Raw genomic sequence first — 13,965 nt, 5'->3', positions numbered from 1 at the left:
GGGAGAGGCGGGAAGAGCCCATCTGGGACTGCTTTGTCTCCATGACTATAGTCCAGCAAGGGGATGGGCAGTGAGGATGGGGGTTTTGGGGGTGCTGTGTGGTGCAGGGGGTGCAATGGAGCGAGGACTGGGGACCCCTCGCTCCCAGCCCTGGCTGAGCATGAGCTCTGAGCAAACTTGGGGCTGCTTTCACCTGCCTCTGCCAGGGCTGGAGCCGCCACCACTGCCCTGGTCAAGGGGACACCTCCTGCACTGGGGAGTCTCAGCATCCCAGGGTAGAACCGTCGGGGTGAGCTCAGTACCCATCGCAGGACGTGCACTCATGAAAGGAGGTTTTCCAGAGTGCTGGGCTGGCAGGCAAGGCAGCTGTCAGTGAGCACAGGCTGCAGAAATGGGACTGTCTGTCCAGAGGTGAGCTGCAAGGGACCCTTCTGGGAGTTTTACAAATAGTGAGTGTGACAAAAACCGAGATGCACTAAACATGTTCTGCTGAAGTGAGCCCCAGCACAGGGAGCCGAGCGGCTGGGGACGGGCGCACTGGCAGATGGGCTCCTGCTGGGTGGGTTCGGGTGGGTTCCCACCCCGCGGCAGTGTGCCACCATCCCAGCCAGGCTGCTTCGGGGAGGGAGGGAAGGCGAAGAACCTTGCAGCCTCTGGGGCCTCTCTTGGCCTGGAAAACACACTAAATTCGCATTTGTGTGGTAGAGCAGAGTGAATCCTCACAAGGAGAGTGTGCTGACACCACTGCAGAGGAGTGTTAGTGCACCAGGGCTTGGTGCACTGGGGCTGGGGAGTGAGTGCAGGGCTGCAGTGCCTAGGGCTGGGGATGCCTTTTCTGTCTCAGCTCCAGCAGGTTGGCCTGGAGCATCCGAGGAGGAGGAGGAGGAAGCTGAAGGCACAAGGTCAGTGCTGCACAGCTCCCAAGACCTCCCATGGGCACTTGCAGCCTGTGGGACTGCTGGACCAGGGGAGTCTGCCCCTGCTCCCAGCCTGATGTCTGCAAACAGGGTGGGCACATCCATGTTCTCTGTGCCCCAGTGGGATTTGCAGGGAGAGGGAAACCCCAGCTGGGTGCTGCTCCTGAGTGCTACGCTGATGTTGTCCCGTGGGATGGCAGGGTGCTGCAGAAATAGCTGTGGTTTCTCACTAAACACTGGGCACCATGTGCCCCATACTGGTGCCAGTGCCACTGCCAGCTGAGGATGGGCTGAGGCACCAATGCTGCCCAGTGACATCCCCCATGGGTTCGGAGGCAGCACCCACTGAACTGCAGGGCATTGGGGAGCTCGGGGGATCCATCCCCCAGCAGCACTGTGGCGCAGAGCCATCCTGGGCTCTCCAAGGCCATGCTGCAAATTTGCTCAAAGGGCTTTGGAGGAGGAAACTATTTTGCATGCTTTAATAGGATTATTTTTAACGGTCACTTAGCTCCTCTCCTTGCTAAGACACTGTTTTACTTCTAGAACTCAGTCAATTCATGGTGAAACCCTTAAGCATGTCCTTGTGCCTGGTTATTGAGCTAGCCATACTTTGCTCCTCAGCCCTGATGTTTGTCAGCCTGCAGGTGAAGTAGCAGTCAGTGCAAAGTGGGACAGCTCTGCTGGAACGAGCAGGGCCAGTTTAATTTGGCCAACTTAAATGGGAGCATGCTTGTTTTGCCTGCCAGGAATCTGGACTTCTCCCCGGTGGGAGCCCAGCCCGGGGCAGAGGCGTGGGGTCCTGCCAGGACTTGCTGCTGCTGCTTCACTGCATCCTCCCTGGTCACAGGGCTGCGGCAGCCCGCGTTCCCGCAGGAGCCTGCTTACAGCTGGGTGAACTATTTATTAGCATGATTTCACTCTTTTCTAGTTGCTGCTTGTTCACAAATTGACTGTGAATTGTACCAATGTGTTACTTATTTTAAATTGTCACCAAATGCTTTGCATGAGCATATGCCAACCTCAGGATGGCTTGCGATCTGTCTGCTCCTACTCAGCGTGAGCATCAGCTCATATTTTGAGTTCTGCCTTTTGTTGGGGGGAAATAGAGATGTCCCGGTTCCAGTCAATTTGGGATTTGAAGTCTCCCCTTCCTTCCCCTCTGGTTTCACACAGGCTTTTGGGTTCCTTTGGTGAAGTTGCCCATGAGAAGGGGGAGACCCATGGGAGCCCCCTGCCAGCCCCAGCCTCTCCAGCCACACTTGGTTAGCAGCTGGCTGTTATCACAGCCGTGTCGTGCTGGCAGCGCAGCCCCTTGGAGCAGGTTGCTCTGGGTCCTCTGACACCAGCTACCAGTTTGGCCCAGTTACTGCTCCCCCAGGAGATGTGGTCCCCAGGCAGTTTGGAAGTGATGCTCGCATCCCTCCTCTGCTACAGGTGTGAGAGTTTGTGTTAATGTAGGGAGCGCGTTCTCATGCGCCATGAGGTGAAGAGCACTAATGAACCTCACAAGACAGTATTGTCTAATGAGCAAATGCAGCTGCAACTGGCAGCCCGGTAGGGGTGCAGGGAGGAGTTGCTATAGAAACACACAGAGATACCGGCTCCTCCAGAAGCCCCTAAATGTGCAGAAGGGAGGGTAGGAGTAGGTGAGCAGGGTGTCAGCGTCTCACTGTTGTGATGGCAGGAGGAAAAGGAAAAGAAGAAGTATCTCCCGGTGTTACTGGGGTGAACTTCTGGCCAAGGTGGGAGCAGTGCAGACGCTTCCTCCCAGGATCCCACCTTGTGCTCTCTGTGCATCCCCTGGGGGTCCCAGGCATCCTTGTTTAGGGCACAAAGGCCACTTGGGTGCTGGCAGAGCAGGCAGAGGGGAGGTGACCTGAAACAGAGCAAGTTCCTAGTGATGTCCCCTTGTCTGCACTGTCACTGTGTCTGTCCTCACCCCCCCCAGGACCAGCATTTTCCAGGGGGTTCAAGGCTTCTGCCTGGCCATGGTAGGAGCTGGAGGGTGGCAATAGCTAAGGCTGGAGCCCAGGAGAACAGAGTCCAGGGCTCCTAGCAGAGGGGTTGGGGCAGGAGGTGGGGAGCAACATTTTGGGTGTCCCAAAGGAAGAAGCGGGCCTGGAGGAGGCCATTCAGCACCAGCATAACGGGGGGCACTTGCACATTGAGAGCCAATTAATTTGGGACTCAAGCTGAACCTTATAATCGTACTGGGACCAGCAGCTGAAGGGGTGTGGGACAGGTTGCGCATGGAGGAACTGAGCTGTTTGAATCCATCCATCTCTGCAAGCACTGTGGAGAGGTCTACATCCTCATCCTGATGGAGCTGGGATGGGGCAAGAGATGTAGCCAGTGTCCCCGGTGTCCCCAGCCCTGGCATTTGCAGCTCTGGGAGGACTGAGGCCAAGAGTGCACAAGGAGCTAGGGCTGCTCTGATCTTTCCTTTCCCAGGTATGGCTGGATCTGGAGCTCTGGGCCACAGCTTCCTTGGCCCTGCTCCTCACTCTCCTCCCTTGTCTCATTTTCCCAGGATTTTCATCCCCAAGAAGCACCGGCAGCGGTTTGATGAGGTGGTGTCACAGAGCCTGATCAGCAAGCTCTGCCGCTCCAAGAGTGAGCATCACAGCAATCGGCTACGGCGCAGCCGGAGCGAAGACCACCAGGAGCGGCTCCTTGTCTCCACCCGCGCCAGCTCCGTGCCCCGCAGCCACGAGGAGGTCAGCAAGAGCCTGCGGAAGACCGCTTCGTTCATCACCAGCAATGTGGCCTCGGGGGCTGCCCGCAGGTAACACCTGTCCTGGATGCCCTCGAGTTCACAGCAGCAATGTCTGATTTTGCATGGATGGGATGCATGATTTGCATGGCAAAGGGATGCTAGGGAAAGGGGAGAGCAGACTAGATAAAATCCTCCTGCCATGAGGATGAACAAAGACCTCTCCCTCTCAAAGGCTGGGCACATTTGCACCCCTTGTCCCAGCTCTCAGCCACCCATTCTGCCCCTCGCTGTTGCAGGGTTGGCTGGGATGAACCGTGTGAGGAGCTGAGCTGGCACTTGCAGGCTGCAAGTGGATATCAGCTCCTGTGCTGGGTGGGATGCAGGGTGCTTGGCTGTGCTGGCAGGATGCAGGGTGCCTGGCTGTGCCAGTGGGATGCAGAGTACTCAGCTGTGCCAGGGGGATGCAGAGTACTCAGCTGTGCCAGTGGGATGCAGGGTACCTGGCTGTGCCGGTGGGATGCAGGGTACCTGGGCAGGCTGTATCATCTTGCCCTGCCCTGGCATGTGTGTCTGGGTGTGAAGCTCTGGGAGGAAGGATAGACAATCCCTGGTGCACAGGGGATTAACCCATTTCCCACTGCCCATATGGCCAGACCTCAGCAGCCCTGGAGGCTGAGGAGCCCTGCCGTGCTGGCAGTGGCTCCTGCTCCGTTCCCAGCCCCATCCCATGAACAAGAGAGCAGGACTGGGTCTGTCAGCACAGCTGGGGAATCCTCCCAGGAAGGACTGTGCTGCCACAGGCATGCCCCAGCTATTACCCTGCCTCCAGCTGGTATCCCCAGGGTGTTTGGCTGCAGCCCACCTTCCCTTCGGCATAATTTTAGATGGGACTTGTCCAAAATCCAGTTCCAGTACAGTCTTCCTTCCTACCAGTGTAGGATCGGTCCCTGCAACAGGCTTTCTGGTTGTAAATGATCTTAGTAGTGTTGCCTTCCCCCAGCTCCCTGTGGGAAACAACTCCCAGCTCCAATCAGCCTCCCAGCAGGGAGATTTCCTAATGCTCCTTCCAAAATTTCTTAACAGAATTTACTTTCTGTCTCATCAGCCTACGAGACCTTTGCCCCCTAAAACACATTCTTGCTGTAATTCTATGTAATATATAAGATATATTGCACTTTCCACTTTAAAAACACGTTGGATTTGAAGGACAGGACGGTGGATTTAGGAATTCAGTATTTAATGCAGAGTAAGAGCCCATGCTCAGGGGCTCTGCCCCTAAAGCAGCGCTGCTTGCAGAGCCCCCCCAGACCCCCCGTGCTGAAGCCTGGGTGTTAGTGGATGTTAAGCTTTAGTTCGCAAGAAGCTGTATCTGGGGCTAAAGGAGCCACTCCAGAGCTCCAGCATGGGTGGCTCTGGTCCCAGCAGGGACTGCATCTGCTTCAGGGCTGTGATGGAAGTACACTGACGATAGCACCCACATGCCCCCGGCCCTCCCCGAGGTTTTGTCTGGGCCATTTCTAGCACCCCTGGATCACTGCCCACCCCACCACCCTGTGCTGGCTCAGCGCAGTGGGCTCCCTCTGCCCCCTGGCACGGGCAGGCTGCAGGCAGGAGAGGCTGGCAGCGCGGGCAGGACAGGCAGCTGCACTGTGGCCACCCAGGGCCACCAAACCTGCACACACCTTCCCTCCACCCCCTCTCCCTGTGGGCAGGGCACTTTTTGGGGGCTCCTGTTTGAAAGACGCTTTGGTATCAAAGGGGATGTTGCAGGGACACAGGAAGCATCAAGGGCACCCGGGAGACACCCGAGATAACGGGGCTTTGGAGGGGCTGGGAAAGGAAACAAGAACCAAATATTGGGCTCTGATTTCACTTTTGCTTTTTTTCATCTGCAGAACTGTGCGAGTTTATAAAGGTAACAGAAGCTTTGGCTTCACACTGCGTGGCCATGCCCCAGTGTGGATTGAGTCTGTTTTGCCAGGTAAGAAAACCTCCAGCCAACAAGATTCAAAGACACTTATTTATTGATGGTCTAAACTCAAAATTTTAAGTACCTACTGTTCACTAGAAAATAGCAAAAGGGACTTTTACAAGGCTCAGTGATGGAGTTTCCCAAGTTGAATAACTAGTGTCTTCAGTACAATTTAATTTGGCTTTATGTGCTCCCTGTTTTGCAAGGTGGAAAATGTGTTCAGTGAATAGCCCGAAATCACACCTGTATTTCCAATGCAAGCTGGGTGCTGGCATCACTGTGCCCGGTGAATGGCCCCAGTCCACCCAGGTAATCCACTGCAGTGGATGCCTGTAGAGGAGCGAAGGCAATGGGTTGATTAACATGGACGATGTGCAGCTGTAGCTCGTTCCAGCTAAGTGGTTAAATAGCCCTGAGGAGCATGGGTGAGGGGTCCTGGATGTAGGAGGCTCCTGAAGGAAGGAGAGAGAAGGAGCAGTGTGGTTTGGCCCCTGGAGAATGGGGAAACAGTGTGGACAATAGAATCTGACCAACTGTAAAGCCTTGTTGCAGCTTGCTAGCTTGCTTGTGCTGTGACAATTGGTGCCCCATGTGAGGATCAAACTGCAACAGATGTCCTGCCCTGGGGGTGTCCCTGGGCATGGTTGGGCACAGAGTGGCCAGAGACCTGGGACTCTGCAAGTGGGGTCCTGCAAGCAGGGGTCCGCCAGTTAAAGCCCCTCTTGTTCCCTGTGCCTTTAGGGAGCCCAGCTGAGAAGGCTGCTCTCAAAGCTGGAGACCGGATCCTGTTCCTCAATGGTCTGGACATGAGGTAAGAGGCTCTTTAGAAACCCTGTGCCAGGAGGGCCCCGGGGGTGGTAGGTGGCCAAGCACATGTGTGTTTACTTGCTTGCTCTTGTGCAACAGAAAGGAGAGCTAGCTGGTCATCCTTGAGAGCTGTCTACTGAGGTGCATGAGGGGTTTTGCCCCATATGGACATCTCCTTTAATATTCTTTTACAAAAACTGGCTCTAAGAGTAGTATTTCAGCTCCATCCCTGCTCCTTCTTTGACTTCTCTGTACAAATAACCACATATAATGCACATATAACTGGTGTCCTGACTGCAGCCCACCTGCAGACCCTGATTCAAGCCACTGTGAGTTAAGTTGCATGTAAAACACCTGGGGCTCTGCTCGTGAAATGAGCAGAACACCAGCCAACCCACGAATCACTCCCAGAATGGGATCATAAGCATAAAACCACAGAGGCAATTGCATTTCCACCCAGAAGTTAATTCTTCTAGATAATGTGTGCACAACAAAAGCAACCAAACCGGAGCTGAGTGTGCCCCTTGCCAGCGCAGTGGCAGCAGCCTGTGTTTCCTCAAGTTGGTCTTTCTGCACAAAAAGCAAGAGCAAAGGGTTAGAAGAGGCTACACGATAAGAGAGAATGATGAATATTTAAAGGTTAAACATCTGATGCTGCTTCTGTCAGTGCTCAGGTTCTCACATTTCAGCTGATCCAGCAAACTGTTGGCTGATGCAGCATTGCCAGAAAACAGAGGAGACTGAGATGAAGATTGTCCTCTGAGCCCATGTTTTGGCAGGCATTGTCCCAGGCCAGCCTGTACCCTTCTCCAAGGACATTCCAAGATTATTTTTTTGCCTACAAAAATGCATTTTACATCCACCTTGCATTTTCTTTTCATGCAGAATTAGGACAAGCAAGGAGAGACCTGCAGCACTGTATCATTTAAATAAAAAGATCATCTTCTGGGTCTGAGTGTAGCTTAAAGTAATGGTGGATTCATTTGCTGTAACAGCTCCGCAGGGTGCTTGCAGGCATGCTGGGTGGTTGTTCCTTGCTGCAGGTACAGCGGAGAGCCCAGTCACGGGGTGCGATTCAGGCTTTCCCTCGGGGAGGCTCTTTTCTGTGCAGCACAGATAAAACCAGGCAAAGACTGAGAGGCCAGGGGCACCGCAGCAAGGCCCAACTCCACCTGGCTCTGATGGCAAGATGAGGCTTTTTGCAAGAAAATGAAGGCAGCTGCAAGCTCCCTTTCAGTGCTGCTCTCCCACGAGCCGCTGCCCGCAGCGGCAGCTCTGACCCAGCTCTCTTGTGCCCCGCAGGAACTGCTCCCATGACAAGGTGGTGTCGATGCTGCAGGGCAGTGGGGCGATGCCCACCTTGGTGGTGGAAGAGGGGATTGTCAACATCTCCAACGGTAAGAGTGTGGGGAGGAGGGTCTGGAGCTGCAGAAACCCCACGCTGGTTCTCACATTCCCCGTGCAGGAGGGAATTGCCAAATGCCAACCTAGGGTCAGAGGTTTAATGCACTGCCTGGAGGGCTGCTCCTTTTGCTGGGGCACATGGCTGCCTGCTTTCTGGGAATCAGGCTTGATCTCAGGCTTGGCTGCTCTCCAGAAAGGTTCATCCTACTGTATGATCATCCTTGACGGCCTTTGCCAATGTCCTTTACATGCAGTCTGTGCCATGTACTTGACCGAAGTAATCCAACCCTGTGCATCCATGGTCGCTGTGCAAATCCCACTGTTGTGTGTGGACTGTGCTGTTCAGAATAACTGCTGCTGTTATGAATAATTTAGCTTGCTGCTGGCGAGTGAGTCAGCGGGAGATGAGGGTATCTGGGCCAGCGCGGGTGGTTATCAGCATGATTTCAGCAGAGGGGCAGGACCACAGCCCAGGGCAGAGCACGGCCGCTGCTGTTTCTGAAGCTGTGCGAGGGCAGGAGGCTCGGTGTGTTGTTGTGGTGCTGCTCCACAGTGCATAGGCCCAGGAATCAGGGGCTCGCTCGTCCTTCTCAAGCAGCAATGGACTCTCCTGAGCTCCACTCAGGAGCCCTGCGATACCAGCTCATTTGTGTGTGTGCTAGAAACAGAACCGAGCACCTCACTACTTCACAGTACAGAGCCAGTGGCACTCGGACTGCTTCACTGCCCTCAAAAGAAACCAAGAAAAGATGGATTTTTTTGCTCCAGCTACTTTGGCCATACTCCTACATGGATAAGAGCAGCCTCAGTCCAATCCCTTCTCCCAGCCGGGCATGTTGCCCTGCGCTCACAGCAGAAGTGGCACAGGGAGCAGTGCAGATGAGTGTGGCAGAGCAAATGACCTTCCATGCCTCGGTTCACTCGCAGGTAACCCTTGACTAATACTGCTTTTGAAGCCAATGATTATCAGAAAGTGCTTTGAAACTTGAGCAGAGGCTTTAGATAACCAGAGAAGAAATACCTTCTGCATGTGTTCACAGAAAGTGCGGAAGCAGCATGGTCGAAGAGATAGATCACAGAGAGCATCCCAGTCAGAACACCCCTGGTGACCTCCAGCAGGTCCATGGACCTACTGGAACAGCCACGAGCTCCAGAGCAGCTGGTTGCAAGTGTGGGAGGAAGGCAAGGGCAGTCACAGCTCCAGATGAGCCATTTCACCTTGTCACCACGCTGCCTTCCAGTGACTGAAATCTGGGTTTTTTCTGCGACATCTGTATCAGCACATCAGGATTTCTATTTCTAGGGAGCTGAGACTCCCGTGCTCTGAGGTCTCCCTTATCTGAGACGTTTAAGCTGGAAAGCCAGGAGGTGGAGTGCGGGGGTGTGTAAGTGGTTTGAATTGCAGACTGGGGCTGGAGGGACACATACCAGCCCAAACCCCACTGCTCAGGAGGACCCCAGGGAGGCCAAGGGGAGCCCTGCGGGGTCGGACCACTGCGGTCACAGGGAAGTGGAGGCAGGCAGGAGGCTGAGGGCTGGTAGATGCAGCGTTCCAGCAGCACAGCTCGGCCCACGGCTAGCTTCAGAGGCTGCCCAGCGGGGCAGCACGCAGCAGCCCTGCAGCAGGGCCATGTCCCTGTCCTGCTTCTCCTCTCACTCCTGCCCAGGACACGGGACTGTCCCCAGCCCACTGAACAAACTCCCTGTTGTATTCAGCTGCAGCTGCCCTGGCTGTCCACGGGACTGACCCCTGGTTTCAGGACAAGCCTTTTAATCCATGGTTAAGACCCTTTGTCTGTTGAATTTTCTTTTTTCTTTCTACCTGCACCTTGCAGACTCTGACTCTGCTGACTCCCCGAGCACCTCCTCCGCCCTCACCTCCCTGCAGTGGGTTGCAGAGATACTCCCCTCTAGCATCAAGATTCAAGGAAGGACCTTCACCCAGCAGCTGGAGCACCTGCTGACTCCACCTGAGCGCTATACCATCTGCAAAGCGCTGGAAGGCTTCTTCCAACATCGGTAACTTGTTAGCAGCTCCATTCCTCTAATGCTGGTACCTGGCCTGGTAGTGATGCCTGTGTCAGAGTTGGTCTCTGGGCAGAAGGCAGACCTCGGCTGTGAGGCTGCCAGCACTGAGCTCTGCTGTCATCATGTTCTCTGATTTCCCCAGCTGTGTATTTCTCTGTGCATGCTCGCAGGGCACAAGCCCACCTCTCTCCAGGTGTCCTGCCTGAGGACAGAGCAGACCCTTTAGCTTTTGAGGTTAATTCGGTCAACCTCTTAATTCCTCATAAGGTGACCTTGGTCCCTCACAGGGCAGGCTCTCTTGCTATCTGGCTGTCCCTGACAACCGCAGATCCTGTTCCACCTTGTTTGGTAAATCTCACCACGTTTCATCCTTGTCTTCTCGCTCTTCCCGGCATCTTGGCTGCAGCACTCCCTTGGCAGCAACGTGGGAATGGCTGTGGCTGGCAGAGCCCTGGTCCTGCCGTGAAGCACATCCTCCCTGCCCTGCTGCAAGGATTGAAACTGATCCCCAGGCAGACCGAAGACTTTCAGTGTGACCTTGCTTTCTGCCCTTGATCTGTAACCATTCAGCGCCTTGGTGAAGAAGCTATCCCTCCCGGCGCTGGGAGATGCTTGCTGCCTCTTCCTGCAGCTGCTAAGCCAGCTGAGCTGGGCTGCCCGGCTGCTCCTCCGGAGCCCGAGTCCCACATGGGCTGCGAGTGCACCTGCCAGGGCTGGGCAATGGTGCAGCAGCCTGCCGAATCCTGTCTGACAAGGAAATGCAGTAAAGCCCTCAGTATTTAGGTTACTGATGATAAGAGAGAAGAGAAACTACTAGTACAAAGCCATAGCACTGCTCCTGTGCACCACGGCTTGGGCTGTGAGCTGCACCACCCTGCAGCATCCTCCTGCCCACAGGGAGCCTGGCTGCCTCCAGACCTGCAGCTGCTGGGGGAACCCCAGCTGCATAAGCCCCCTGGCACCAGCTGAGTGAACCCCCTTGGGTCCCAGCGATTGCTAACACTGCCCCAGTAAAGCAGAAATCATTGCTTTGTGCTCTCTGGAGATGGTGCTGCTTCTATGGGATTCCCCAGCTGGACATTCCAGCCCCAGGCGCAGCAGCTGTGGGAGCAGATCCAGTCCCAGGGGTCTGCAGCTGGGAAAAGCAGACTCAGCCCTAGTGGGGTATTTACTCTTGCTCAGGGGTACAAGGACGGGAACCCCAGTACCATGAATCAAGTCCCCAGGTTCCCCTCCCAGTGCAGGGTGGCACATGTTGCTTGGTCTTCCAGCAGGGTTTTACTGGGGGCTGCCCACCCCAGAGCTGCTGGCTGCAGGGTGCAGCCGGGGCACTGGCAGGCTCACCCTCTCCTCCAGCCACCTCATTTTGCCTGTCACTGCCCCAGATGGCTTGACACAGAGGCCACTGCTCTATTTAACAATAATTCATCATGACCTAATTGTATGCCTGTCCCAGATGAGCAGCTGTGGCCTCTTAACTGCTCTGGCAAGGTGGGAAATCCCCAGACATTACGTTGCTGACCACCACAGCATGCAGAAACCAGCAGCAAATGCAGGGGACTGGGTCAGGGCACCCCTGTTCTGGCCTTTGGACCTCCAGCCATTTAGCACAGGACAAGCCAGCTGGCCCTGGCCACCAGCAGGGAGGAGCAGAGCAGCCTCCTGCCGCAGTGGCTCCCTGCAATACCTCAGCTGTTCCCTATGGGAAACAGGCTTCTGGCAGCCAAGAGCTGCATCCAGCTCCAAGACAAGGCAAGTTAGCCCAGTGCTAGGGAGAAACTTATCAGGTGACTTCTGGCAGGCTCCGGATGTCCTGCTGCTTCACATCCCTGTTGGCTGCTGAGGACCTGCCCGAGACACTTCATTAATAAAGCCCTTGCAGCATCTGAGCCTCTTTACCCTTTGGCTCTCCCCTGCGTGTCTGGCCCCTGCTCGGTGGAAGGCAGCGGTGGTCCATTCCATTAACATCAAGACAACAGATTTGTTCCTACATATGCAATCTCCTTCCAGCTCTTTATAAGTTCTTACCATTACTTTTACATTAAGGATGCAGTAATTGCAGTGAGCTTTAACCCATCATCTCTGTCTCCGTCTCTCAGGAAAGCAGCCTGACTTTAGCTCTCTGACCCAGGACAGTCCTCCTACCCCAGGCTGCTTTATCCTCCTCACTGAACTGGATGCTCAGCCCTGCTATCCTCTAAAGCCCTTTCACCATCTCTGCACACCACAGAGCCGAAGTGAGCCCGAGCCTTCAGCCCAGGGAGGTTGCCAGCCCAGCTCCCCTCACCAATGCATTTCTGCCTGAGCCTGCTTACCTTCTGCTGGCTAATATGCAGCTCTTTCCAGGGTTTCTCTCTGCTTTCTGGTGCTCCTCCACCCCTCTTACTCAGAATCATTTAGGCTGGAAAAGACTTTTAAGATAGAGTCCAGCCATTAACTCAGCACTGCCAAGACCACCACTAACCATGTCCCTAAGCACCACATCTACACATCTTTTAAATACCCCCAGGGATGGTGACTTCAGCACCCCCCTGGGCAGCCTGTTCCAGGGCTGCACAACCCTTATGGGGAAAAATTTTTCCCAATATCCCATCTCAACCTCCCCTGGCACAACTTGAGGCTGTTTCCTCTTGTCCTGCCACTTGTGATCTGGGAGAAGAGACCGACCCCCCCTTCGCTGCAACCCCCGCTCAGGCAGCTGTAGGGAGCGGTCAGGCCCCCTTGAGCCCCCTTTCTCCAGGCTGAACACCCCAGCTCCCCCCGCCGCTCCTCACAGGGCTGGTGCCCCAGCCCCTTCCCCAGCCCCGTGCCCGTCCCTGGGGCGCTCCAGCCCCGCGGTGTCTGTCTGGGAGCGGGGGGCCCAGCACCGAACCCGGGGTCCCCGCTGCGGCCGCACCAGTGCCCAGCACAGGGGGACGGGCACTGCCCTGGGCCTGCTGGCCACACAGTTTGGGACACGAGCCAGGGTGCTGTTGGCCACCTGGGCACACTGCCGGCCCATGCCCAGCCGGCCGTCAGCCAGCCCCCCCAGGCCCTTCCCCCCAGGCAGCTCCCCAGCCGCGCTGCCCCCAGCCTGTCGCGCTGCGTGGGGCTGGTGTGACCCGTGTGCAGGACCCGGCAGCGAGCCCTGGTGACCCTCACCCAGCTGCCCTCAGCCCAGCCTGCCCAGAGCCCTCTGCAGAGCCTCCTCCACACACACTCTGGCTGACTCACAGACCAGGTTTTATACCTGGCTGTCAGGTGCTGCCGGTTCCTGGGATTTGCTCTCCCTGTTAGCTCCAGCTGCACAATCCCAGTTCCCAAAGGGCTTGGTCCTCTGCTCTGAAATGACCAGTTTGTGCCCCTCAGGCAAGCCCAGCAGCTCAGACCCAGGCGGAGCAGGCTGGGAAGCGCTGGAGCCCAGGGAAGCGGCATGGTGGGGCTGTGCCGTAGGGATGCGCTCACTGCCCAGCCCTCTCTTTCCAATTTTGCAGGAATATTGACACTCTCATTGTGGATGTGTACCCGGTGCTGGACACACCGGCCAAGCAAGTCATTTGGCAGTTTATCTACCAGCTGCTGACGTATGAGGAGCAGGAGCACTGCCAACAAAAGATTGCCAGGTTTCTTGGTTACAAGTCCTTAGCAGGTGAGAGGAAAGCCCCTGTGCTCCAGCACAGACACGCCATGTCCCCCCAGGTCTCTGTCGTGCTCGGAGCAGGCTGGGGTGGCGAGTGAGCAGCCGGCTGGTGGCTCTGCCCTGCCTGGCTCCTGCTCGCACAGAGCTGGCAGCCGTGTGGGATGTAGAGCAGCACGGAGGGGTTTCCAGCTCCTGTTGGTGATGAGGCTGATAATGTAAATGTCAGGTGGGAGTTACCTGTTCTGCAGCACGGAGCCGCGTAGTTTTGGAATGAAACTGCACTGAGCGGAGAGATGGTACCAGAGAGGTTGTCTCTGAGAGCAAAGGCTTTTGGAAGCTGCTCAGGTTGTTAGAGGTTAGGAATTCCTGAAAGGAAATTACTGGTTTAGGGGCAGCATTCAGATCAGAGAAGCAAAATAAGCAATGACGGTGATGTCTCTTGGGATGTCCCCAGCAGTCAGATGTACGCAAGCATCCATGGTTAGAGAGGGGGGGAGCG

General features: G+C 55.7%; 1 protein-coding gene across 6 annotated transcripts in view; it reads left to right on the top strand.

The window, feature by feature from the left end:
- Positions 1–13,965, top strand: part of LOC119147397 (Grid2 interacting protein) — a 46,775-nt gene that overhangs the window by 13,574 nt on the left and 19,236 nt on the right. For 5 of the 6 annotated variants that reach the window (XM_037386347.1, XM_037386345.1, XM_037386346.1 and 2 more), the window contains 6 exons: positions 3,451–3,705; positions 5,532–5,617; positions 6,350–6,419; positions 7,718–7,812; positions 9,655–9,838; positions 13,321–13,475. In XM_037386347.1, coding sequence (XP_037242244.1) covers positions 3,451–3,705; positions 5,532–5,617; positions 6,350–6,419; positions 7,718–7,812; positions 9,655–9,838; positions 13,321–13,475 — 845 coding nt within the window. The remainder of the gene's footprint in view (positions 1–3,450; positions 3,706–5,531; positions 5,618–6,349; positions 6,420–7,717; positions 7,813–9,654; positions 9,839–13,320; positions 13,476–13,965) is intronic. The other variant, XM_037386348.1, reaches the window with a different exon arrangement.

This window comes from Falco rusticolus, chromosome 4 (assembly GCF_015220075.1).
Source record: "Falco rusticolus isolate bFalRus1 chromosome 4, bFalRus1.pri, whole genome shotgun sequence".
NCBI classification, from domain to species: domain Eukaryota; kingdom Metazoa; phylum Chordata; class Aves; order Falconiformes; family Falconidae; genus Falco; species Falco rusticolus.
The sequence above is the reverse complement of the archived record's forward strand: the minus strand, read 5'-3'. Positions and strand labels throughout refer to the sequence as shown.